Source organism: Engystomops pustulosus, chromosome 8 (assembly GCF_040894005.1).
Source record: "Engystomops pustulosus chromosome 8, aEngPut4.maternal, whole genome shotgun sequence".
In the NCBI taxonomy this organism is placed as follows: domain Eukaryota; kingdom Metazoa; phylum Chordata; class Amphibia; order Anura; family Leptodactylidae; genus Engystomops; species Engystomops pustulosus.
The window spans coordinates 3,793,164-3,820,127 of NC_092418.1; the positions used below are offsets into that span (position 1 = coordinate 3,793,164).

The 26,964-nt window shown below is 52.7% G+C and overlaps 2 protein-coding genes across 6 annotated transcripts in view; one reads left to right on the top strand and one right to left on the bottom strand.

Annotated features, from left to right (window-relative positions):
* LOC140076254 (uncharacterized) overlaps nt 1–4,447 on the top strand; it is a 49,961-nt gene extending 45,514 nt beyond the window's left edge. The window contains exons 13-16 of one of the 3 annotated variants that reach the window (XM_072122789.1): nt 3,075–3,143; nt 3,628–3,717; nt 3,795–3,888; nt 4,055–4,447. In XM_072122789.1, the coding sequence (XP_071978890.1) occupies nt 3,075–3,143; nt 3,628–3,717; nt 3,795–3,857 (222 nt within the window). In that variant the 3' untranslated portion in view covers nt 3,858–3,888; nt 4,055–4,447. The remainder of the gene's footprint in view (nt 1–3,074; nt 3,144–3,627; nt 3,718–3,794; nt 3,889–4,054) is intronic. The other 2 variants (XM_072122790.1, XM_072122791.1) reach the window with 2 other exon arrangements.
* Nucleotides 4,448–6,459: 2,012 nt separating this feature from the next.
* On the bottom strand, nt 6,460–25,462 carry LOC140075779 (uncharacterized). Of its 3 annotated transcripts, none has more exons than XM_072122066.1 (11): nt 25,436–25,462; nt 23,379–23,640; nt 22,899–23,084; nt 22,744–22,766; nt 20,489–20,536; nt 17,955–18,035; nt 16,354–16,431; nt 16,195–16,278; nt 16,045–16,107; nt 12,262–12,345; nt 6,460–6,699 (listed from the first exon to the last, which is right to left on the bottom strand). In XM_072122066.1, exons 1-11 carry the CDS (start codon nt 25,445–25,447, stop codon nt 6,634–6,636), a joined length of 987 nt encoding a protein of 328 aa, XP_071978167.1. In that variant the 5' UTR covers nt 25,448–25,462; the 3' UTR covers nt 6,460–6,633. The 3 variants fall into 3 exon arrangements, with proteins under 3 accessions (XP_071978167.1, XP_071978168.1, XP_071978169.1); XM_072122067.1 differs by lacking the exon at nt 25,436–25,462 and adding an exon at nt 25,328–25,408; XM_072122068.1 differs by lacking the exon at nt 25,436–25,462 and adding an exon at nt 25,328–25,405 and having other exon boundaries at nt 23,379–23,637.
* Between the last annotated feature and the right edge of the window lie 1,502 nt (nt 25,463–26,964).

Below are 26,964 nucleotides of genomic sequence, written 5' to 3' on the forward strand. Positions count from 1 at the left end.
GTGCTGCTCCCCGTGCCTGCCGCTGCCCGTGCTGCTCCCCGTGCCTGCCGCTGCCCGTGCTGCCTCCGTGCCTGCCGCTGCCCGTGCTGCTCCCCGTGCCTGCCGCTGCCTGTGCTGCTCCCCGTGCCTGCCGCTGCCTGTGCTGCCTCCGTGCCTGCCGCTGCCCGTGCTGCTCCCCGTGCCTGCCGCTGCCTGCCGCTGCCTGTGCTGCCTCCGTGCCTGCCGCTGCCCGTGCTGCTCCCCGTGCCTGCCGCTGCCTGTGCTGCCTCCGTGCCTGCCGCTGCCCGTGCTGCTCCCCGTGCCTGCCGCTGCCCGTGCTGCCTCCGTGCCTGCCGCTGCCCGTGCTGCTCCCCGTGCCTGCCGCTGCCCGTGCTGCCTCCGTGCCTGCCGCTGCCCGTGCTGCTCCCCGTGCCTGCCGCTGCCCGTGCTGCTCCCCGTGCCTGCCGCTGCCCGTGCTGCCTCCGTGCCTGCCGCTGCCCGTGCTGCTCCCCGTGCCTGCCGCTGCCTGTGCTGCTCCCCGTGCCTGCCGCTGCCTGTGCTGCTCCCCGTGCCTGCCGCTGCCTGCCGCTGCCTGTGCTGCCTCCGTGCCTGCCGCTGCCCGTGCTGCTCCCCGTGCCTGCCGCTGCCTGTGCTGCCTCCGTGCCTGCCGCTGCCCGTGCTGCTCCCCGTGCCTGCCGCTGCCCGTGCTGCCTCCGTGCCTGCCGCTGCCCGTGCTGCTCCCCGTGCCTGCCGCTGCCCGTGCTGCCTCCGTGCCTGCCGCTGCCCGTGCTGCTCCCCGTGCCTGCCGCTGCCCGTGCTGCCTCCGTGCCTGCCGCTGCCCGTGCTGCTCCCCGTGCCTGCCGCTGCCCGTGCTGCTCCCCGTGCCTGCCGCTGCCCGTGCTGCTCCCCGTGCCTGCCGCTGCCCGTGCTGCTCCCCGTGCCTGCCGCTGCCTGTGCTGCCTCCGTGCCTGCCGCTGCCCGTGCTGCTCCCCGTGCCTGCCGCTGCCTGTGCTGCCTCCGTGCCTGCCGTTGCCCGTGCTGCTCCCCGTGCCTGCCGCTGCCCGTGCTGCCTCCGTGCCTGCCGCTGCCCGTGCTGCTCCCCGTGCCTGCCGCTGCCCGTGCTGCCTCCGTGCCTGCCGCTGCCCGTGCTGCTCCCCGTGCCTGCCGCTGCCCGTGCTGCCTCCGTGCCTGCCGCTGCCCGTGCTGCTCCCCGTGCCTGCCGCTGCCCGTGCTGCTCCCCGTGCCTGCCGCTGCCCGTGCTGCCTCCGTGCCTGCCGCTGCCCGTGCTGCTCCCCGTGCCTGCCGCTGCCTGTGCTGCCTCCGTGCCTGCCGCTGCCCGTGCTGCTCCCCGTGCCTGCCGCTGCCCGTGCTGCTCCCCGTGCCTGCCGCTGCCCGTGCTGCTCCCCGTGCCTGCCGCTGCCTGTGCTGCCTCCGTGCCTGCCGCTGCCTGTGCTGCCTCCGTGCCTGCCGCTGCCCGTGCTGCTCTCCGTGCCTGCCGCTGCCCGTGCTGCTCCCCGTGCCTGCCGCTGCCCGTGCTGCTCCCCGTGCCTGCCGCTGCCCGTGCTGCTCCCCGTGCCTGCCGCTGCCCGTGCTGCCTCCGTGCCTGCCGTTGCCCGTGCTGCTCCCCGTGCCTGCCGCTGCCCGTGCTGCCTCCGTGCCTGCCGCTGCCCGTGCTGCTCCCCGTGCCTGCCGCTGCCCGTGCTGCCTCCGTGCCTGCCGCTGCCCGTGCTGCTCCCCGTGCCTGCCGCTGCCCGTGCTGCCTCCGTGCCTGCCGCTGCCCGTGCTGCTCCCCGTGCCTGCCGCTGCCTGTGCTGCTCCCCGTGCCTGCCGCTGCCTGTGCTGCCTCCGTGCCTGCCGCTGCCCGTGCTGCTCCCCGTGCCTGCCGCTGCCTGTGCTGCCTCCGTGCCTGCCGCTGCCCGTGCTGCTCCCCGTGCCTGCCGCTGCCCGTGCTGCTCCCCGTGCCTGCCGCTGCCTGTGCTGCCTCCGTGCCTGCCGCTGCCTGTGCTGCCTCCGTGCCTGCCGCTGCCCGTGCTGCTCTCCGTGCCTGCCGCTGCCCGTGCTGCTCCCCGTGCCTGCCGCTGCCCGTGCTGCTCCCCGTGCCTGCCGCTGCCCGTGCTGCTCCCCGTGCCTGCCGCTGCCCGTGCTGCCTCCGTGCCTGCCGCTGCCCGTGCTGCTCCCCGTGCCTGCCGCTGCCTGTGCTGCCTCCGTGCCTGCCGCTGCCTGTGCTGCCTCCGTGCCTGCCGCTGCCTGTGCTGCTCCCCGTGCCTGCCGCTGCCTGTGCTGCCTCCGTGCCTGCCGCTGCCTGTGCTGCTCCCCGTGCCTGCCGCTGCCTGTGCTTCCTCTGTGCCTGCCGCTGCCTGTGCTGCTTCACGGTGTCTCTGTGCTGCTCCCCGGTTTCTTTGTGCTGCTCCCCGGTGTCTCTGTGCTGCTCCCTGGTGTCTCTGTGCTGCTCCCCGGTTTCTTTGTGCTGCTCCCTGGTGTCTCTGTGCTGCTCCCCGGTTTCTTTGTGCTGCTCCCCGGTGTCTCTGTGCTGCTCCCTGGTGTCTCTGTGCTGCTCCTGGTGTCTCTCTCCTGCTCCCCGGTGTCTCTGTCCTGTTCCCTGATGTCTCTGTGCTGCTCCCCGTTGCCTCTGTCCTGCTCACCGTGTTCTTCAATGTGTTCTTCACACATATATATTGTTCTTCACATACTATGTGCCGAACAGATGTGCCGAACATCTGTAATCTATTCTTCACTGTGTTCTTCACTGTCTTTTTCACTTAAATGATCCTGCTTTCACTGTGTTCACTGTTTTTATTCTATTCTTCATTGTTCTTCACTGTGCTTTTTTAATTAAATGCTCGATCTCGAGCAGGGGAAATACTCGTCCGAGCAACGAGCCGTTTCGAGTACCTTAATACTTGAACGAGCATCAAGCTCGGACGAGTATACTCGCTCATCTCTAGCCACAATCCGATCGCGTGCGCCAAAATCCGAGGGCAATACAGGGGAAATTGGCGCAAATCGGAAATATTCGGGTAACACGTCGGGAAAACGTGCATCGGTCCCTTAGTAAATGACCCCCATTTTGTTCTTTGTTACACGTTTCCCTCCAGAGTGACTGTGAGCTTCCATCCACCTACCCCATCGCGCTGAAGAAAAGTCCACACCACTTACAAAAGAAGGTAAGTTGGGCACAAAGCTGGACAGGACATAGCGATGTCTTAGACAATGATGGAGGCCAAGAAGGACTTCCCAGAAGTCATGTGAGATCAGATTAGAGAAGGGCACCAAGAGCTTCCCAGAAGTCATGTGACCACCATATAACAGATTACAGGAGGGCACCAAGAACTTCCCAGAAGTCATGTGACCACCATATAACAGGTTAGAGAAGGGCACTAAGAGCTTCCCAGAAGTCATGTGAGCTCCTGCCACCACACTAGAGGAGGACTTTGCTAGTTGCAGCAAGGGATGACTCACTCGGTCCAAGGGTTCACTTACTTTATCACCGGTAGATCTGAGAGTGCACTTTCATGATAATGGAGTGTTAGTGTTTTCATTACTAATATAATTGAAGTTGTAGATGAAGGTTGTGATACTACAGTAAGTGCACGCTGTGGCCTCTGCAGGGGGTTCCCCATCTCACCATACTGTGCCTTTTCTTTTCAGGGTGCCCACATGGTGGGACTGGTTCCTGTTCTGGTACTGATGGTCCTGGAACTGTCGTTCCTGTACTGGGTGGAATCAGTTATACGGATGGTGAGTAGGTCCTGACCCCCTAGCACCACCATGACTTTCCATCAGGTCCTCAATGGCTTGGTCTATCTTCTCCGTAGGTCTTACTCATTGGGCAGTCACTTGGGACTGGAGCATTTATCCTCAAGATATCTACGTCCTGACCAGGGGTCAAGCAGACCCTCAGAGACAAAGGTGTGTGATGTTATCTGGATCAGGGTCTGGAGTGGTGGTGGGTGGAGGTGGAGTCCTCTCCCGGACCAGTCCACCAGTGATTGTCTATGGATCACCCGCAGTATAAAGACTCTGACCCCCGGTAGAGTTATTACTTCATGTGAATCCATGTGCTGCTTCATTCCAGAAACCTCCAGAAAAATCGCCCAGAACCAGATCCTCAGGGAGCAGCTTCTACCGAAATACACAGGGTGCAGAACCGTTCCATTACACAAGAAGAGACCCCGAGGTCACAGCTGCTCCCCCCAATCATCACCCGAATATAACTCTGGACTGCACAACTATGACTGTAATAGGAGGAAATTTCCAGAAATAAAGCCCCACTGTAGCCCCCTCTGTAATACTCAGACTGTATAGGGGGGAGTATTACAGGCAGTCCCCGGGTTACATACAAGATAGGGTCTGTAGGTTTGTTCTTAAGTTGAATTTGTATGTAAGTCGGAACTGTATATTTTATCATTGTAACCCCAGCCAGAACTTTTTTGGTCTCTGGGACAATTGGATTTTAAAAATGTTGGGTTGCCATAAGAATCAGGATAAATAAATCTTCATTACAAGACACCGGTGATAACTGTTACAGCTGATTATTGTAGCCTGGGGCTAAAGTACAGGAAATTACCAATATCCAGAGGTCCGTTTGTAACTAGGGATCGTATGTAAGTCGAGTGTTCTTAAGTATGGGACCGCCTGTATAGTATATGAAGCTCCGATCTTACTCACAGGATACGGACCAATAGAACGAGGAGCAAAGTTCCCAGACGGACCATTGAGCCGCAGGACGACCAGACCTTATCAGGAGAAGAACCATGTTATGGGCCGAGGTTCTGGTCTGTCTCGGGCTTTGGCCAGTTCTGATGGAGCCTGGGCCCAGTCACTGATATGGTTAGACTGGTGGAGGGTTTGGAGACTCTGGATCTCGGCAGGAGGAGAATGTGGGATTACATCCATCATTACAGAAGATTGGAAATTATTGTCTAACAATTTTCTGATGTTTACAGCAAATTCTGTAAGAGGAGGAACGTTCTTCCCTTTCTCCACTTTAGAAATCGCTCATGAATTTGGTTTTGTCTCCCTCTCTCCATTGATTTCACAATGAACTCCAGACAAGGACAAAAGATCCCCAAATCCCCCCAAAACTCCTCCAGAACCTACAGATAATCTGCGCCCCTGATCGTATAGGATATTGGGGCAGATTTACTTACCCGGTCCATTCGCGATCCAGAGGCGCGTTCTCTGTGGAGGATTCTGGTCTTCACTAAGGTAGTTCCCCCGATGTCCACCAGGTGTCGATGCTGCGCTGAATTCCGTCGGCTTACGTTGCTGCGCTGGCACTTTGTGATAAATAAGTGGCTTTTGGTTGAAGTTTGGGCTCCCGGGCTCTAAAAGGTTCCCCATCTCTGCCATGGAGTATGTGGTTTATAAGCAAAGGTGGAGGAGTGGGGTCAGTATTCAGGGGTGGGGTCATAGTGTATGGGAGTGAGGTCAGTATTCAGGGGAGTGAGGTCATGGTGCATAGGAGTGGGGTCAGTATTTAGGAGCGGGGTCATAGTGCATAGGAGTGGGGTCAGTATTCAGGGGTGGGGTCAGTATTCAGGGGTGGGGTCATAGTGTATGGGAGTGGGGTCAGTATTCAGGGGTGGGGTCATAGTGTATGGGAGTGGGGTCAGTATTCAGGGGTGGGGTCATAGTGTATGGGAGTGGGGTCAGTATTTAGGAGTGCGGTCATAGTGTATGGGAGTGGGGTCAGTATTTAGGAGTGCGGTCATGGTGCATGGGAGTGGGGTCAGTATTTAGGAGCGGGGTCATAGTGCATAGGAGTGGGGTCAGTATTCAGGGGTGGGGTCATAGTGCATAGGAGTGGGGTCAGTATTCAGGGGTGGGGTCATAGTGTATGGGAGTGGGGTCAGTATTCAGGGGTGGGGTCATAGTGTATGGGAGTGGGGTCAGTATTTAGGAGTGCGGTCATGGTGCATAGGAGTGGGGTCAGTATTTAGGAGTGCGGTCATGGTGCATAGGAGTGGGGTCAGTATTTAGGAGCGGGGTCATGGTGCATAGGAGTGGGGTCAGTATTTAGGAGCGGGGTCATAGTGCATAGGAGTGGGGTCAGTATTTAGGAGCGGGGTCATAGTGCATAGGAGTGGGGTCAGTATTTAGGAGCGGGGTCATAGTGCATAGGAGTGGGGTCAGTATTTAGGAGCGGGGTCATGGTGCATAGGAGTGGGGTCAGTATTTAGGAGCGGGGTCATAGTGCATAGGAGTGGGGTCAGCATTCAGGGGTGGGGTCATAGTGTATGGGAGTGAGGTCAGTATTCAGGGGTGGGGTCATAGTGTATGGGAGTGAGGTCAGTATTCAGGGGTGGGGTCATAGTGTATGGGAGTGAGGTCAGTATTCAGGGGTGGGGTCATAGTGTATGGGAGTGGTAATATACATACACATTATGATGCGGTTCCTGTCAGGTTCCCTGCGTTGTACCCCGGGGGCTAATCCCATGTCTCTGCTGCCCCCGTCTTGTATATAGGAGACGTATGACATACATTTTCAATTCTTTTTTTAATTTCATTTTGTGTAATTTATATTATTCCTGTAGCCGCCGCTGCCCCCAGGAGGTGACGGACATCTTCATGCACATGTGATGCTGGGAGGTGGCAGGAGCATCACATGGTCACCAGCGCTGCAAGGTGATTGGATGCTTCATGTGTAAGACATTAAATGTTTAGAGCCGCCAGGACCCCCGGGGAGCGGAGGAGACTCTGAGACATCACCTGAAACACCTGGAATAAGAAGGTTCTATCATTACATTATATATTGTATCATCCTGACAACCAATAGGGAGAGAGCACAGGTATGACTATCATCCTGACACCCAATAGGGAGAGAGCACAGATATGACTATCATCCTGACACCCAATAGGGAGAGAGCACAGGTATAACTATCATCCTGACACCCAATAGGGAGAGAGCACAGGTATGACTATCATCCTGACACCCAATAGGGAGAGAGCACAGGTATAACTATCATCCTGACACCCAATAGGGAGAGAGCACAGGTATGACTATCATCCTGACACCCAATAGGGAGAGAGCACAGATATGACTATCATCCTGACACCCAATAGGGAGAGAGCACAGGTATAACTATCATCCTGACACCCAATAGGGAGAGAGCACAGGTATGACTATCATCCTGACACCCAATAGGGAGAGAGCACAGGTATAACTATCATCCACACACCCAATAGGGAGAGAGCACAGGTATAACTATCATCCTGACACCCAATAGGGAGAGAGCACAGGTATGACTATCATCCTGACAACCAATAGGGAGAGAGCACAGGTATAACTATCATCCTGACACCCAATAGGGAGAGAGCACAGGTATGACTATCATCCTGACACCCAATAGGGAGAGAGCACAGGTATAACTATCATCCTGACACCCAATAGGGAGAGAGCACAGGTATGACTATCATCCTGATACCCAATAGGGAGAGAGCACAGGTATGACTATCATCCTGACACCCAATAGGGAGAGAGCACAGGTATAACTATCATCCTGACACCCAATAGGGAGAGAGCACAGGTAAGACTATCATCCTGACACCCAATAGGGAGAGAGCACAGGTATAACTATCACCCTGACACCCAACAGGGAGAGAGCACAGGTATGACTATCATCCTGACACCCAATAGGGAGAGAGCACAGGTAGGACTATCATCCTGACAACCAATAGGGAGAGAGCACAGGTATAACTATCATCCTGATACCCAATAGGGAGAGAGCACAGGTAGGACTATCATCCTGACACCCAATAGGGAGAGAGCACAGGTATGACTATCATCCTGACACCCAATAGGGAGAGAGCACAGGTATGACTATCATCCTGACACCCAATGGGGAGAGAGCACAGGTATAACTATCACCCTGACACCCAACAGGGAGAGAGCACAGGTATGACTATCATCCTGACACCCAATAGGGAGAGAGCACAGGTAGGACTATCATCCTGACAACCAATAGGGAGAGAGCACAGGTATAACTATCATCCTGATACCCAATAGGGAGAGAGCACAGGTAGGACTATCATCCTGACACCCAATAGGGAGAGAGCACAGGTATGACTATCATCCTGATACCCAATAGGGAGAGAGCACAGGTATGACTATCATCCTGACACCCAATAGGGAGAGAGCACAGGTATAACTATCATCCTGATACCCAATAGGGAGAGAGCACAGGTATAACTATCACCCTGACACCCAACAGGGAGAGAGCACAGGTATGACTATCATCCTGACACCCAATAGGGAGAGAGCACAGGTAGGACTATCATCCTGACAACCAATAGGGAGAGAGCACAGATATGACTATCATCCTGACACCCAATAGGGAGAGAGGACAGATATGACTATCATCCTGACACCCAATAGGGAGAGAGCACAGGTATGACTATAATCCTGACACCCAATAGGGTGAGAGCACAGGTATGACTATCATCCTGATACCCAATAGGGAGAGAGCACAGGTATGACTATCATCCTGACACCCAATAGGGAGAGAGCACAGGTATGACTATCATCCTGACACCCAATAGGGAGAGAGCACAGGTATAACTATCATCCTGATACCCAATAGGGAGAGAGCACAGGTAAGACTATCATCCTGACACCCAATAGGGAGAGAGCACATGTATGACTATCATCCTGACAACCAATAGGGAGAGAGCACAGGTATAACTATCATCCTGATACCCAATAGGGAGAGAGCACAGGTATGACTATCATCCTGACACCCAATAGGGAGAGAGCATAGGTGTGACTATCATCCTGACACCCAATAGGGAGAGAGCACAGGTATAACTATCATCCTGACACCCAATAGGGAGAGAGCACAGGTATGACTATCATCCTGACACCCGATAGGGAGAGAGCACAGGTATAACTATCATCCTGACACCCAATAGGGAGAGAGCACAGGCATAACTATCACCCTGACACCCAATAGGGAGAGAGCACAGGTATAACTATCATCCTGACACCCAATAGGGAGAGAGCACAGGTATAACTATCATCCTGATACCCAATAGGGAGAGAGCACAGGTATGACTATCATCCTGACACCCAATAGGGAGAGAGCACAGGTATAACTATCACCCTGACACCCAACAGGGAGAGAGCACAGGTATGACTATCATCCTGACACCCAATAGGCAGAGAGCACAGGTATGACTATCATCCTGACACCCAAAAGGGAGAGAGCACAGGTATGACTATCATCCTGACACCCAATAGGGAGAGAGCACAGGTATGACTATCATCCTGACACCCAATAGGGAGAGAGCACAGGTATAACTATCATCCTGATACCCAATAGGGAGAGAGCACAGGTATGACTATCATCCTGACACCCAATCGGGAGAGAGCACAGGTATGACTATCATCCTGACACCCAATAGGGAGAGAGCACAGGTATGACTATCATCCTGACACCCAAAACTGAGAGAGGAAGGATATGACTATCATCCTGACACCCAATAGGGAGAGAGCACAGATATGACTATCATCCTGACACCCAATAGGGAGAGAGCACAGGTATGACTATCATCCTGACACCCAATAGGGAGAGAGCACAGGTATGACTATCATCCACACACCCAATAGGGAGAGAGCACAGGTATGACTATCATCCTGATACCCAATAGGGAGAGAGCACAGGTATGACTATCATCCTGACACCCAATAGGGAGAGAGCACAGGTATGACTATCACCCTGACACCCAAAAGGGAGAGAGCACAGGTATGACTATCATCCTGACACCCAATAGGCAGAGAGCACAGGTATGACTATCATCCTGACACCCAATAGGGAGAGAGCACAGGTATGACTATCATCCACACACCCAATAGGGAGAGAGCACAGGTATGACTATCATCCTGATACCCAATAGGGAGAGAGCACAGGTATGACTATCATCCTGACACCATATAGGGAGAGAGCACAGGTATGACTATCATCCTGACACCATATAGGGAGAGAGCACAGGTATGACTATCATTCTGACACCCAATAGGGAGAGAGCACAGGTATGACTATCATCCTGACACCCAATAGGGATAGAGCACAGGTATGACTATCATCCTGACCCCCAATAGGGAGAGAGCACAGGTATAACTATCATCCTGACACCCAATAGGGAGAGAGCACAGGTATGACTATCATCCTGACACCCAAAAGGGAGAGAGCACAGATAGGACTATCATCCTGACACCCAATAGGGAGAGAGCACAGGTAAGACTATCATCCTGACACCCAATAGGGAGAGAGCACAGGTATGACTATCATCCTTACACCCAATAGGGAGAGAGCACAGGTATAACTATCATCCTGACACCCAATAGGGAGAGAGCACAGGTATGACTATCATCCTTACACCCAATAGGGAGAGAGCACAGATATGACTATCATCCTGACACCCAATAGGGAGAGAGCACAGGTATGACTATCATCCTGACACCCAATAGGGAGAGAGCACAGGTATAACTATCATCCTGATACCCAATAGGGAGAGAGCACAGGTATGACTATCATCCTGACACCCAATAGGGAGAGAGCACAGGTATGACTATCATCCTGACACCCAATAGGGAGAGAGCACAGGTATGACTATCATCCTGACACCCAAAACTGAGAGAGGAAGGATATGACTATCATCCTGACACCCAATAGGGAGAGAGCACAGATATGACTATCATCCTGACACCCAATAGGGAGAGAGCACAGGTATGACTATCATCCTGACACCCAATAGGGAGAGAGCACAGGTATGACTATCATCCTGACACCCAATAGGGAGAGAGCACAGATATGACTATCATCCTGACACCCAATAGGGAGAGAGCACAGATATGACTATCATCCTGACACCCAATAGGGAGAGAGCACAGGTATGACTATCATCCTGACACCCAATAGGGAGAGAGCACAGGTATGACTATCATCCTGACACCCAATAGGGAGAGAGCACAGGTAGGACTATCATCCTGACACCCAATAGAGAGAGAGCACAGGTATGACTATCATCCTGATACCCAATAGGGAGAGAGCACAGGTATGACTATCATCCTGACACCCAATAAGGAGAGAGCACAGGTATGACTATCATCCTGACACCCAATAGGCAGAGAGCACAGGTATGACTATCATCCTGACACCCAATAGGGAGAGAGCACAGGCATGACTATCATCCTGACACCCAATAGAGAGAGAGCACAGGTATGACTATCATCCTGACACCCAATAGGGAGAGAGCACAGGTATGACTATCATCCTTACACCCAATAGGGAGAGAGCACAGGTATGACTATCATCCTGACACCCAATAGGGAGAGAGCACAGGTATGACTATCATCCTGACACCCAATAGGGAGAGAGCACAGGTATAACTATCATCCACACACCCAATAGGGAGAGAGCACAGGTATAACTATCATCCTGACACCCAATAGGGAGAGAGCACAGGTATGACTATCATCCTTACACCCAATAGGGAGAGAGCACAGGTATGACTATCATCCTGACACCCAATAGGGAGAGAGCACAGGTATGACTATCATCCTGACACCCAATAGGGAGAGAGCACAGGTATGACTATCATCCTGACACCCAATAGGGAGAGAGCACAGGTATAACTATCATCCTGATACCCAATAGGGAGAGAGCACAGGTATGACTATCATCCTGACACCCAATAGGGAGAGAGCACAGGTATGACTATCATCCTGACACCCAATAGGGAGAGAGCACAGGTATAACTATCATCCTGACACCCAATAGGGAGAGAGCACAGGTATGACTATCACCCTGACACCCAATAGGGAGAGAGCACAGGTATGACTATCACCCTGACACCCAATAGGGAGAGAGCACAGGTATGACTATCATCCTGACACCCAATAGGGAGAGAGCACAGGTATAACTATCATCCTGACACCCAATAGGGAGAGAGCACAGGTGTGACTATCATCCTGACACCCAATAGGGAGAGAGCACATGTATGACTATCACCCTGACACCCAATAGGGAGAGAGCACAGGTATAACTATCATCCTGACACCCAATAGGGAGAGAGCACAGGTATGACTATCATCCTGACACCCAATAGGGAGAGAGCACAGGTATAACTATCATCCTGATACCCAATAGGGAGAGAGCACAGGTATGACTATCATCCTGACACCCAATAGGGAGAGAGCACAGGTATGACTATCATCCTGACACCCAATAGGGAGAGAGCACAGGTGTATATTCATTGCTCGTGACCATCTCTTATACTCACAGTTTTAGCATCTAATTGTCCCCAGGAAAACCATAGAGTAAGTAACACCAGACCATGAGATGTCACCTGATGGATCAGACGTCCCTACAAGACAGAGACATCAGGCGTAAGTAGGATCACAGGTGATCAGATGACTTCAGCTAAACTGACCAAGAAGGGAAGGGAGCACCGTACACTGTAGAGGGGGCACTGTACACTGTAGAGGGGGCACTGTACACTGTAGAGGGAAGCACTGTACACTGTAGAGGGGGCACTGTACACTGTAGAGGGAGCACTGTACACTGTAGAGGGGAGCACTGTACACTGTAGAGGGGAGCACTGTACACTGTAGAGGGAAGCACTGTACACTGTAGAGGGGGCACTGTACACTGTAGAGGGGGCACTGTACACTGTAGAGGGGGGCACTGTTCACTGTAGAGGGGGGCACTGTTCACTGTAGAGGGAGCACCGTACACTGTAGAGGGAGCACCGTACACTGTAGAGGGGGCACCGTACACTGTAGAGGGGGCACTGTACACCGTAGAGGGAGCACTGTACACTGTAGAGGGGAGTACTGTACACTGTAGAGGGGGCACTGTACACTGTAGAGGGGAGCACTGTACACTGTAGAGGGAAGCACTGTACACTGTAGAGGGGGGGCACTGTACACTGTAGAGGGGAGCACTGTACACTGTAGAGGGGAGCACTGTACACTGTAGAGGGGGCACTGTACACTGTAGAGGGAGCACTGTACACTGTAGAGGGAGCACTGTACACTGTAGAGGGGGCACTGTACACTGTAGAGGGGGCACTGTACACTGTAGAGGGAGCACTGTACACTGTAGAGGGAGCACTGTACACTGTAGAGGGGAGCACTGTACACTGTAGAGGGGGCACTGTACACTGTAGAGGGGAGCACTGTACACTGTAGAGGGGAGCACTGTACACTGTAGAGGGGAGCACTGTACACTGTAGAGGGGAGCACTGTACACTGTAGAGGGGAGCACTGTACACTGTAGAGGGGGCACTGTACACTGTAGAGGGGAGCACTGTACACTGTAGAGGGGAGCACTGTACACTGTAGAGGGGGCACTGTACACTGTAGAGGGGCACTGTACACTGTAGAGGGGAGCACTGTACACTGTAGAGGGGGCACTGTACACTGTAGAGGGGGCACTGTACACTGTAGAGGGGAGCACTGTACACTGTAGAGGGGAGCACTGTACACTGTAGAGGGGAGCACTGTACACTGTAGAGGGGGCACTGCACACTGTATAGGGGGAGCACTGTACACTGTAGAGGGAGCACTGTACACTGTAGAGGGGGCACTGTACACTGTATAGGGGGAGCACTGTACACTGTAGAGGGAGCACTGTACACTGTAGAGGGGGCACTGTACACTGTATAGGGGGAGCACTGTACACTGTAGAGGGGAGCACTGTACACTGTAGAGGGAGCACTGTACACTGTAGAGGGGGGGCACTGTACACTGTAGAGGGGAGCACTGTACACTGTAGAGGGGAGCACTGTACACTGTAGAGGGAGCACTGTACACTGTAGAGGGGGGCTCTGTACACTGTAGAGGGGGGCTCTGTACACTGTAGAGGGGGGCTCTGTACACTGTAGAGGGGGCACTGTACACCGTAGAGGGAGCACTGTACACTGTAGAGGGGAGTACTGTACACTGTAGAGGGGGCACTGTACACTGTAGAGGGGAGCACTGTACACTGTAGAGGGAAGCACTGTACACTGTAGAGGGGGCACTGTACACTGTAGAGGGGGCACTGTACACTGTAGAGGGGGGCACTGTTCACTGTAGAGGGGGGCACTGTACACTGTAGAGGGAGCACCGTACACTGTAGAGGGGGCACCGTACACTGTGGAGGGGAGCACTGTACACTGTAGAGGGGGCACTGTACACTGTAGAGGGGGGCACTGTACACTGTAGAGGGGGAGCACTGTACACTGTAGAGGGGGGCACTGTACACGGTAGTGGGGGGCACTGTACACGGTAGTGGGGGGCACTGTACACGGTAGTGGGGGGCACTGTACACTGTAGAGGGGGGCACTGTACACTGTAGAGGGGGCACTGTACACTGTAGAGGGGGCACTGTACACTGTGGAGGGGAGCACTGTACACTGTAGAGGGGGCACTGTACACTGTAGAGGGGGCACTGTACACTGTGGAGGGGAGCACTGTACACTGTAGAGGGGGCACTGTACACTGTGGAGGGGAGCACTGTACACTGTAGAGGGGAGCACTGTACACTGTAGAGGGGGCACTGTACACTGTAGAGTGGAGCACTGTACACTGTAGAGGGGGGGCACTGTACATTGTAGAGGGGGGGCACTGTACATTGTAGAGGGGGGGCACTGTACACTGTATAGGGGGAGCACTGTACACTGTAGAGGGGAGCACTGTACACTGTAGAGGGGAGCACTGTACACTGTAGAGGGGAGCACTGTACACAGTAGAGGGGGCACTGTACACTGTATAGGGGGAGCACTGTACACTGTAGAGGGGGCACTGTACACTGTAGAGGGGGCACTGTACACTGTAGAGGGGGGGCACTGTACACTGTAGAGGGGGGCACTGTACACTGTAGAGGGGGGGCACTGTACACTGTAGAGGGGAGCACTGTACACTGTAGAGGGGAGCACTGTACACTGTAGAGGGGGCACTGTACACTGTAGAGGGAGCACTGTACACTGTAGAGGGAGCACTGTACACTGTAGAGGGGGCACTGTACACTGTAGAGGGGGCACTGTACACTGTAGAGGGAGCACTGTACACTGTAGAGGGAGCACTGTACACTGTAGAGGGGAGCACTGTACACTGTAGAGGGGGCACTGTACACTGTAGAGGGGAGCACTGTACACTGTAGAGGGGAGCACTGTACACTGTAGAGGGGAGCACTGTACACTGTAGAGGGGAGCACTGTACACTGTAGAGGGGAGCACTGTACACTGTAGAGGGGAGCACTGTACACTGTAGAGGGGGCACTGTACACTGTAGAGGGGAGCACTGTACACTGTAGAGGGAGCACTGTACACTGTAGAGGGGAGCACTGTACACCGTAGAGGGGAGCACTGTACACTGTAGAGGGGAGTACTGTACACTGTAGAGGGGAGCACTGTACACCGTAGAGTGGAGCACTGTACACTGTAGAGGGGAGCACTGTACACTGTAGAGGGGAGCACTGTACACTGTAGAGGGGGCACTGTACACTGTAGAGGGGAGCACTGTACACTGTAGAGGGGAGCACTGTACACTGTAGAGGGGGCACTGTACACTGTAGAGGGGCACTGTACACTGTAGAGGGGAGCACTGTACACTGTAGAGGGGGCACTGTACACTGTAGAGGGGGCACTGTACACTGTAGAGGGGAGCACTGTACACTGTAGAGGGGAGCACTGTACACTGTAGAGGGGAGCACTGTACACTGTAGAGGGGGCACTGCACACTGTATAGGGGGAGCACTGTACACTGTAGAGGGAGCACTGTACACTGTAGAGGGGGCACTGTACACTGTATAGGGGGAGCACTGTACACTGTAGAGGGGAGCACTGTACACTGTAGAGGGAGCACCGTACACTGTAGAGGGGGCACTGTACACTGTAGAGGGGAGCACTGTACACTGTAGAGGGAGCACTGTACACTGTAGAGGGGGGCTCTGTACACTGTAGAGGGGGGCTCTGTACACTGTAGAGGGGGGCTCTGTACACTGTAGAGGGGGGCTCTGTACACTGTAGGGGGCAGTTTTCAGTCAAAACAGAGGGATCAGACATGTAGATTACACTCACTCGCTGATATCTGGGGTAGATATTATTAGCGCAGGATAATATCCACGAGACGCTCCCGACAACCTAGAAATAAAGGTGAGATACTCAGGAACGTCACATATTATAATAATCACCAGACCCCAGAGTAGACGAGGCATCGGCTTCACTCACATTGTAGGCGCTGGGTCTGTGGTAGGCGTCACATGACATGAAGACAGTGATGATGGAGGACAAGGCGCAGCGCCCCCACGAGTTCTGCCGCAAAACAACAGGTTACAGACACTGGGTGACACAATGGTCATTATACAAGGACATTATACAAATACTCACCAGCGGTAACACAGGATCAGACGCAGCAATACAGAAGGCTCGCCATGTCACTGACCCCCAGAGGGCCATGAGGAGAACCTGCAGGGAAGAGGGGTCACATCTATAAACCTGCATGACCAGACAAAGGGGGGAAGCTGGATGGTGGAGGATAAGTGTAATCCAGAGAAGATCCTCCAGGGTACACAGGGTTAAACCCAAGAATGGGCCCTAGAAGTCCAGCAGAAGATAACCCAAGTGGAAGCCTTTGAGGGGTTGATGGAGGGGGTGGGGGTTCCAAGCAGGAGTACAGACTTGGCAGTGTAGTAATACCTGTCTCTACCAGACCCCAAAACCTAAGGATACCCTATGTTCATACCCTATATGTGAACATACAAGTACACCAATGTAATATATGTGCAACACCCCTGCCAGTGCAGCGTTAAGTCTAGTGTTGCAAAATCAAATCCTTCTCCATGCAATAAGAATTTCTCTACAGTCTGATGAACCTAGGGGGACCTCAAGTGTCTGGAAGCGGTAATGCAGCTGGTAATTCTCTAACTGGGAAGGAATGTGTTATTGTTGACCAATCAGAAGTACTGTTATAATGCATAGAAAGTGTCTTGCCACCTCATAAGGGGAGTTTATAAACTCCTTGTGGCTGGAAAGTTCCAGGTTTTTTCCTACAGAGCTTCATGGAAGCAAATCTGCCTGTGGCACGCAGCCCTGACACACCTGACCTGATTGGAGACCAGGCCCAAGCAGACCTCCACCCTCAGGAGTCTGTCCTATTGAAGCAGCCAACAATCCTCTCCAGCCTGAAGCATTCCTGTGGAACGATATCCAACCGGCCACCTCGACCCGGTTGCTGTCACTTCTATTGTGGTCGAGTTCCAATAAACAAAGTGTAATTTAAATGCTTTACCAACTCCGCCTTTGAGTGATCCCTGTGCCAGGCTGTTACCACCACGGGTGCCCCACTCACCAACACCAGGGATCCCATATCTACATCAGAGTTGCCCTAAACCTACATCTTCATTAAAAAGAGTAGGCCTGGTTGGGGGATGTTGCACATGACACATATCAGGGGTGATCCTGCTATAGCTTTCACATTACACTTTGACCCCAGAATAATTTTTATCTTGTGGCCCCCAGGAACCCTGGCCCGACACTAAAGTCTTTATAGTCCTTGGACACTGAGGACCATCACACACATAATGGGGGTCATTTACTAAGGGCCCGAATTGCGTTTTTTCCGGCGGGTTACCCGAATGTTTCCGTTTTGCGCCGATTTTCCTTGAATTGCGCCGGGATTTTGGCGCACGCGATCGGATTGTGTCGCATCGGAGCTGGCATGCACGCAACGGAAATCTGGGGGCAAGATGGACGTCGGAGGAACTACCTTAGTGAATCCCGGCCGGACCCAAATCCTCCACACAGAACGCGCCGCTGGATCGCGAATGGACCGGATAAGTAAATCTGCCCCAATATTTCCATCAGGATCTTTGACAATTACTCTGGGTAACAATATTTCTCTTTCATCTCTGAAAGATTTTTGGGTTGGATTGTCCCTTCTCACTCTCCGTACATTGCACTGAACATGAACTTTCTTTGTATAAACTTACATTTCCGGGGATTGGGAAATTGTATGTTTTCCAGAGAACAAACGAGGAATATCCCAGAATCATCAAAATCCTCAAATGTTCCTAAAAGAGAGAAGAATCGGTCACCAGTTCTCGCTCTTCTATGATGTTTTCTATCCTCGGACCATGTGTGAGCGGCTATGGACGGCTCCTCGATGTGTAGAAGTTCTCTGCGTCTCCGAGAGACTGAGGAGTCTCCACCGCAGCAGCTTCTCCTCCCAACACTCGGGGTTCATAGAGAATTGGGAAGAAGCTGCCACCTCGGGTGTCGCTGATCTTTCTCCTATATGATGAGACGTCTCATATTGGCCATCAGTTGGGGCTGACACATTGGGGCTCATTTACTAAGCTGTTTGCGCCACTTTCCTGACGGACTTTGCACGTTCCTTCTAGTGTAAGCTGCTTGCACCTGTATATAACAAGTGTCTGCACCACAAATGTGTCACACGTGACTCTTTTTCACCAGAAATCCTGCACCTGGCGCCCCCTGCACTATACACAGGACACTGAACATAGTACACACTGCACATAGTACACACTGCACATAGTACACAATACACAGGACACTGCACATAGTACACACTGCACATAGTACACACTACACAGGACACTGCACATAGTACACACTGCACATAGTACACACTACACAGGACACTGCACATAGTACACACTGCACATAGTACACACTACACATAGTACACACTACACATAGTACACACTACACAGGACACTGCACATAGTACACACTACACAGGACACTGCACATAGTACACACTGCACATAGTACACACTACACAGGACACTGCACATAGTACACACTGCACATAGTACACACTACACATAGTACACACTACACAGGACACTGCACATAGTACACAGGACCCTGCACATAGTACACAGGACCCTGCACATAGTACACAGGACACTGCACATAGTACATGCCCTGCACATAGTACACAGGACACTGCACATAGTACACAGGACCCTGCACATAGTACACAGGGCACTGCACATAGTACACAGGGCACTGCACATAATACACAGGACACTGCACATAATACACAGGACACTGCACATAATACACAGGACACTGCACTTAATACACAGGACACTGCACATAATACACAGGACCCTGCACATAGTACACAGGACCCTGCACATAGCACACAGGACACTGCACATAGTACACAGGACCCTGCACATAGTACACAGGACCCTGCACATAGTACACAGGACCCTGCACATAGCACACAGGACACTGCACATAGTACACAGGACCCTGCACATAGTACACACTGCACATAGTACACAGGACACTGCACATAGTACATAGGAACCTGCACATAGTACACAGGACCCTGCATAGAGTACACAGGACCCTGCACAGAGTACACGGGACACTGCACATAGTACACGGGACACTGCACATAGTACACGGGACACTGCACATAGTACACGGGACACTGCACATAGCACACAGGACACTGCACATAGTGCACACCCTGCACATAGTACACCCCCTGCACATAGTACACACTGCACATAGTACACACTGCACATAGTACACACCCCCTGCACATAGTACACACTGCACATAGTACACACCCCCTGCACATAGTACACCCCCTGCACATAGTACACACCCTGCACATAGTACACACTGCACATAGTACACCCCCTGCACATAGTACACCCCCTGCACATAGTACACCCCCTGCACATAGTACACCCCCTGCACATAGTACACACCCAGCGCATAGTACACACCCAGCGCATAGTACACACCCTGCGCATAGTACACACCCTGCACATAGTACACACCCTGCACATAGTACACACCCTGCACATAGTACACACCCTGCACATAGTACACACCCTGCACATAGTACACACACTGCACATAGTACACACCCTGCACATAGTACACACCCTGCACATAGTACACACTGCACATAGTACACACCCTGCACATAGTACACACCCTGCACATAGTACACACACTGCACATAGTACACACCCTGCACATAGTACACACACTGCACATAGTACACACTGCACATAGTACACACCCTGCACATAGTACACACCCTGCACATAGTACACACCCTGCACATAGTACACACCCTGCACATAGTACACACCCTGCACATAGTACACACCCTGCACATAGTACACACCCTGCACATAGTACACACCCTGCACATAGTACACACCCTGCACATAGTACACACCCTGCACATAGTACACCCTGCACTGTGCCCCAATCAGTCAACAAATAGACTCTAAAAGACAGAAGGACAAGCCACCAGAGGTGTCAAGGAGCCGGTGTACACCTGCAGATTACACTCTACATTGGCGAACCATAGCGAGAACTTCCTGTCCTATCTGATACATCTAGTCTATTAGAGGACATTGGAAGGGTTAACCTTTGGATAATGAGATGTTGGCCTTGGTACCACCATAAACACTGGTTGTAGATGTTCTTCTCCATTGCTCCCTCACTACTGCCCACTTACCCCTTCTGTGGATCCACTCATCGGCCGGCTGACACGGATGGGATCCGTCTGGAGGAAGAGAAAAGCCAAAAAATATTTCACATAGAAGAAGCCCCGAGCAGTGACTGATCATACATGGTGCTCTTCCCACACCCCAGACACACCACCCCAGACACACCACCCCAGGTACACCCTAAAGGGTGCTGGCTAGCTGTATACTAAAGGGGGCTGGCTGGCTATATACTAAAGTGGTCTGGCTATATACTACCTGGGTGGGCTGGCTATATACTACATGAGGCAGGATAGCTATATAGTAAATGGGGCTGGCTATATACTACATGGGACTGGCTGGCTATATACAAAAGAGGGCTTTCTATATACTAAAGGAGTCTGGTTGTCTATATACTAAAGGGGTCTGGCTGGCTATATACTACACGGGGCTGGCTGTATACTAAAGGGGGCTGGCTGCCTGTATACTAAAGAGGGCTGGCTGACTATATACCAAAGGGGGATGGCTGTCAATATACTAAAGGTGCTGGCTGGCTATATACTACACGGGGCTGGCTGTATACTAAAGGGGGCTGGCTGCCTGTATACTAAAGAGGGCTGGCTGACTATATACCAAAGGGGGATGGCTGTCAATATACTAAAGGTGCTGGCTGGCTATATACTACACGGGGCTGGCTGTATACTAAAGGGGGTTGGCTGTATACTAAAGAGGGCTGGCTGGATATATATACTAAAGGGGCTGGCTGGCTATATACTACACGGGGCTTGGTATATACTAAAGGGGGCTTGCTAGCCATATACTTAAGGGGGCTGGCTGGCTGGCTATATACTACACGGGGTGGGCTATATACTAAAGGGGCTAGCTAGCTATATACTAAATGGGGCTGGCTGGATATATATGGTACTACACGGGGCTGGCTGGCTATATACTATAGGGGGCTGGATGGTTATATACTACACGGGGCTGGATGGCTATATACTACAGGGGCTGGCTATATACTAAAGGGGGCAGGCTATATACTTAAGGGGGCTGGCTAGCTATTTACTACACAGGGCTGGGTGGCTATATACAAAGGGGGCTGTATACTAAAGAGGGCTGGCTATATACTACAGGGGCTGGCAGGCTATATATTACAGGGGTTAGCAGGCTATATACTACAGGGGCTGGCTATATACTAAAGGGGGCTTGCTATATAATAAGGGGGCTGGCTAGCTATTTACTACACAGGGCTGGCTGTCTATATACAAAGGGGTCTGTATACTAAAGAGGGCTGGCTATATACTACAGGGGCTGGCAGGCTATATACTACAGGGGCTGGCAGGCTATATACTACCGGGGGCTGGCAGGCTATATACTACAGGGGGCTGGCAGGCTACATACTACAAGGGGCTGGCAGGCTACATACTACAAGGGGCTGGCAGGCCATATACTACCGGGGGCTGGCAGGGTATATACTACCGGGGGCTGGCAGGGTATATACTACCGGGGGCTGGCAGGCTATATACTACAGGGGGCTGGCAGGCTACATACTACAAGGGGCTGGCAGGCTATATACTACAAGGGGCTGGCAGGCCATATACTACCGGGGGCTGGCAGGGTATATACTACCGGGGGCTGGCAGGCCATATACTACAGGGGGCTGGCTGCCTATATACTACAAGGGGCTGGCAGGCTATATACTACAGGGGGCTGGCAGGCCATATACTACAGGGGGCTGGCTGCCTATATACTACAAGGGGCTGGCAGGCTATATACTACAGGGGGCTGGCAGGCTATATACTACAGGGGGCTGGCAGGCCATATACTACAGGGGGCTAGTTATATACTAGGAGGCTGTGACCGATGCATTTCCCCATCCCCATCCTCAGCTTATTCTCGAGTCAATAGGTTTTCCCAGTTTTTGATGGTAAAATTAGGGGCCTCGGCTTATACTCGAGTATATATACGATACTTTCTGTCTCGTGTTGTTGTGAAACATATTTTTTGTGGGATTTGCATGTGTCTTCTAAAAATAATTAAAAATAAATGTTAAAATGTTTTTATGTAAAATATTTGATTGTAAAGGACAATAATTACAGATATAATAAATGTGAGGATCAGGTCAGGGTCCCTTGCGGTGCTCTACATCATACGCCTAGAAAAATCGCCATGCCCGGCGCTGCGCACCCACAAACATTGATACATTTGTTGCCCTGGGAACTTTGTATATACATAGAAGAGATGTGAAATGATACATGTCCCCCTGATGCATGTGATCAACACTCACCCCTGGAGGTGCTGCCCCCGCTCCTGGAGGAAGAGATGACACCAATGTTATCAATCTACTACATGTAGAAGCCGCAGTGACCACCCACAGTCCATCATCCAGGTGCCTCAGGATCCTTACTATAGAGTGTATGACCCATGGCTACAACTACCTACCTAGGATGCTTCTGATGCTTTCTAGTTTGGGTCTCAGGAGCTCCCTGTTTGTCTTCTCCTCTTGGGTGAACAGGAAGATGTCCCGGGTCATGGTCCTCAGGCTGTGCTGATGCCTCAGAATCCGGTCCTTGACCTCTTGGCTGCTGTCATCCAGATCATCAATAACAACTATCACTCGATGTCTTCCTGCAGGACACAGAGGAGGAAGTTTTAGATCATCTGCTGGGTATGGCGGGGGGGGGGGGGGGGCATCTACAGTATATCCGGTCAGCTTCTAGCTCAGACCTGGCCTCCACCAAAAGTATCTAATCCATCACCCACTCTAAGCCTGTTGTAGGATTGGCCATGGCAGTTGGTCAACCTCAACACATGGCGTCCAGGTCTTCTAATAAGAAGCCACTCACCTTATGTATATAGACCTTCACATTGGGTGAAGAATGGTTGAGCCAAGGACCAACCCTAAGGTCATTGCATCCTTACCGAGCCTCCGTGACATCTCCTCCACTTCATCATCATACAGGGAGTCGGTGACATTCGTGATGTTGACCCGTCCTCGGTTTCGGGAGTGGTAGAGTATTACAAGGACACAACGATTTATCTCCTCACAGAACAGGCCATGGTTTGAGTTGGTGATGGTAAATGTAGACACCGTCCACTCCGTCATCAGGAAGTCCAGCAGCCACCGGTACTCGCTCTCCGCACACCTGGAGAATATCCCCACCCTGAGCCTCATGACGTCCTGCTGGGAGAATCACAGAAAACACCATGGAGTCATCAAGACAAGGAGGGTCCCGTACACGTGTGCTGTAACTCCCGATCACATGTCACGTTACACGTGTGTGTTGTAACTCCCGATCACATGTCACATGTTACACGTGTGCGCTGTAACTCCCGATCACATGTCACATGTTACACGTGTGTGCTGTAACTCCCGATCACATGTCACATAAGTTCACCCAATGAGATGGGGCCGGCAGGAACAGGGGGCAGGGGGCAGGGAATTTCTATCTTGTTGCCCTGAACTCCAGGGAATTTTAGGTGAGGTCAAGGGTCAAGTAGAGAGGATCCAGGTCACACATGACGCCCAGCACATGTGGTCACACAATAGACGCTGGACACATGGGTCACACACATGACGCCCAGCACATGGATCACACATGACGCCCGGCACATGGATCACACATGATGCCCAGCACACGGATAACACATGATGCCCAGCACACGGGTCACACACATGACGCCCGGCACACGGTCACACACATGATACCTAGCACACGGTCACACACATGACGCCCTGCACACGGTCACACACGGCGCCCATCACACGGTCACACGCATGATGCGCAGCACACGGGTCACACGCATGACGCCCAGCACACGGGTCACACGCATGACACCCAGCACACGGGTCACACACGACGCCCTGCACACGGATCACACAATAGACGCCCAGCACACGGTCACACACATGATGCCCAAGACACGGGTCACACGCATGACGCCCAGCACACAAGTCACACACATGACGCCCTGCACACGGATCACACAATAGACGCCCAGCACACGGGTCACACACATGACGCCCAGCACACGGGTCACACACATGACGCCCTGCACACGGGTCACACACATGACACCCTGCACACGGGTCACACACATGACGCCCTGCACACGGGTCACACACATGACTCCCAGCACACGGATCACACACATGACTCCCAGCACACGGATCACACACATCACTCCCAGCACACGGATCACACACACATGACGCCCAGCACACGGATCACACACATGACGCCCAGCACACGGATCACACACGACGCCCAGCACACGGATCACACAATAGACGCCCACCGCACGGTCACACACATGACGCCCAGCACACGGGTCACACACATGACGCCCAGCACACGGGTCACACACATGACGCCCAGCACACGGTCACACACATGACGCCCAGCACACGGTCACACACATGACGCCCAGCACACGGATCACACAATAGACGCCCACCGCACGGTCACACACATGATGCCCAGCACACGGTCACAAACATGACGCCCAGCACACGGATAACACATGATGCCAATCACACTGTCACGCACATGACGCCCAGCACACGGGTCACACACATAACGCCCAGCACACGGATAACACATGACACCCAAAACATGCATCACACACATAACGCCCGGCACACAGATCACACATTACGCCCAGCACACGGATCACACATGACACCAAGCACACAGATCACACAACAGACGCCGGACACACGGATCACACATGACGCCCGGCACACGGATCACACATGACGCCCGGCACAAGGATCACACATGACGCCCGGCACACGTATCACACACATGACTCCTGGCACACCAGGGGTCACACACATGACAGGGGACATAACCCTTTACTCCCGTCACCTGTTATTTTGAAGATCTTTTCCGTCCTTCCTGTAACTCGTTGCATCAGAAAATGAAACTACGAGTCTCGGAGCCGGAGGGGGGGGGGGGGGGGGGGGTAGCACTTACTTTCACTTTCATGTCTTATATTCCTGTGGTGGAGGAGGGGAGGCCCCGGCTGTGTCTGGGGTGGAGGCTGTTCCTGTATCATGTCTGTCCTGTCCATGTCCTTCCCCAGGACCAGGGGGGTAGACATTGTAATGTGGTGGATTAACCCCTTAAGGACGGGGGGGTTTTATCTCATTTTTCGCTCCCCAACTTCAAACATTTATAACTTTTTCATTTTCTGTGTGCATTTTACTGTGTGAGGCTTGTTTTCTGCGTAACAAATTTTACTTCTCCGTTATATTATTTATTATTCCAGGCCGTGGACTGGGAAGCTGGAAAAATTCCAAATGTAGTGAAACTGGGGAAAAAACACACTTGCTTGTGCGCAAGTTTTTATGACTTGCACTGTGCGGTCCAGTAACACCTCTGATTTATTCTTTGGTTGGATACAATGGGCACATTTACTAAGGGTCCGCGCACCGCATTTCCGTCGGGTTTCCCAACTATTAATTTAACAGGGGTTTTTGGCACACGCAACTGGATTTGGGCGCATTCGCGCCGACTTTCATGCGACACAAATCCGGGGCGTGGCCAGCGGAGAACCCAACTGATTCGGACTGAGCGCATGATTTAAAATTCAGATTGTGTCGCATGGCATGCACTCACATGCACCAGGAAGAAGAAGGTGAACTCCGGGGACCTGAGCAGGGAAGCGACACCTGAAGGATATCGGGGGCAGGATCTTACTGACTCCCCGCACAGCGCATTATACATGGACAATGCACTCACATGCACCAGGAAGAAGAAGGTGAACTCCGGGGACCTGAGCAGGGAAGCGACACCTGAAGGATATCGGGCGCAGGATCTTAGTGACTCCCCGCACAGCACATTATACACGGACAATGCACTTACATGCACCAGGAAGAAGAAGGTGAACTCCGGGGACCTGAGCGGGGAAGCGACACATGCAGGATATCGGGCGCGGGATCTTAGTGACTCCCCGCACAGCGCATTATACACAGACAATGCACTTACATGCACCAGGAAGTAGAAGGTGAACTCCTGGGACCTGAGCAGGGAAGTGACACATGCAGGATATCGGGGGCAGGATCTTAGTGACTCCCCGCACAGCGCATTATACACGGACAATGCACATACATGCACCAGGAAGAAGAAGGTGAACTCCAGGGACCTGAGCGGGGAAGTGACACATGTAGGATATTGGGTGCACGATCTTAGTGACTCCCCGCACAGCACATTATACACGGACAATGCACTTACATTCACCAGGAAGAAGAAGGTGAACTCCAGGGACCTGAGCGGGGAAGCGACACATGCAGGATATCGGGCACAGGATCTTAGTGACTCCCCGCACAGCGCATTATACACGGACAATGCACTTACATGCACCAGGAAGAAGAAGGTGAACTCCAGGGACCTGAGCGGGGAAACGACACATGCAGGATATCAGACGCAGGATCTTAGTGACTCCCCGCACAGCGCATTATACACGGACAATGCACTTACATGCACCAGGAAGAAGAAGGTGA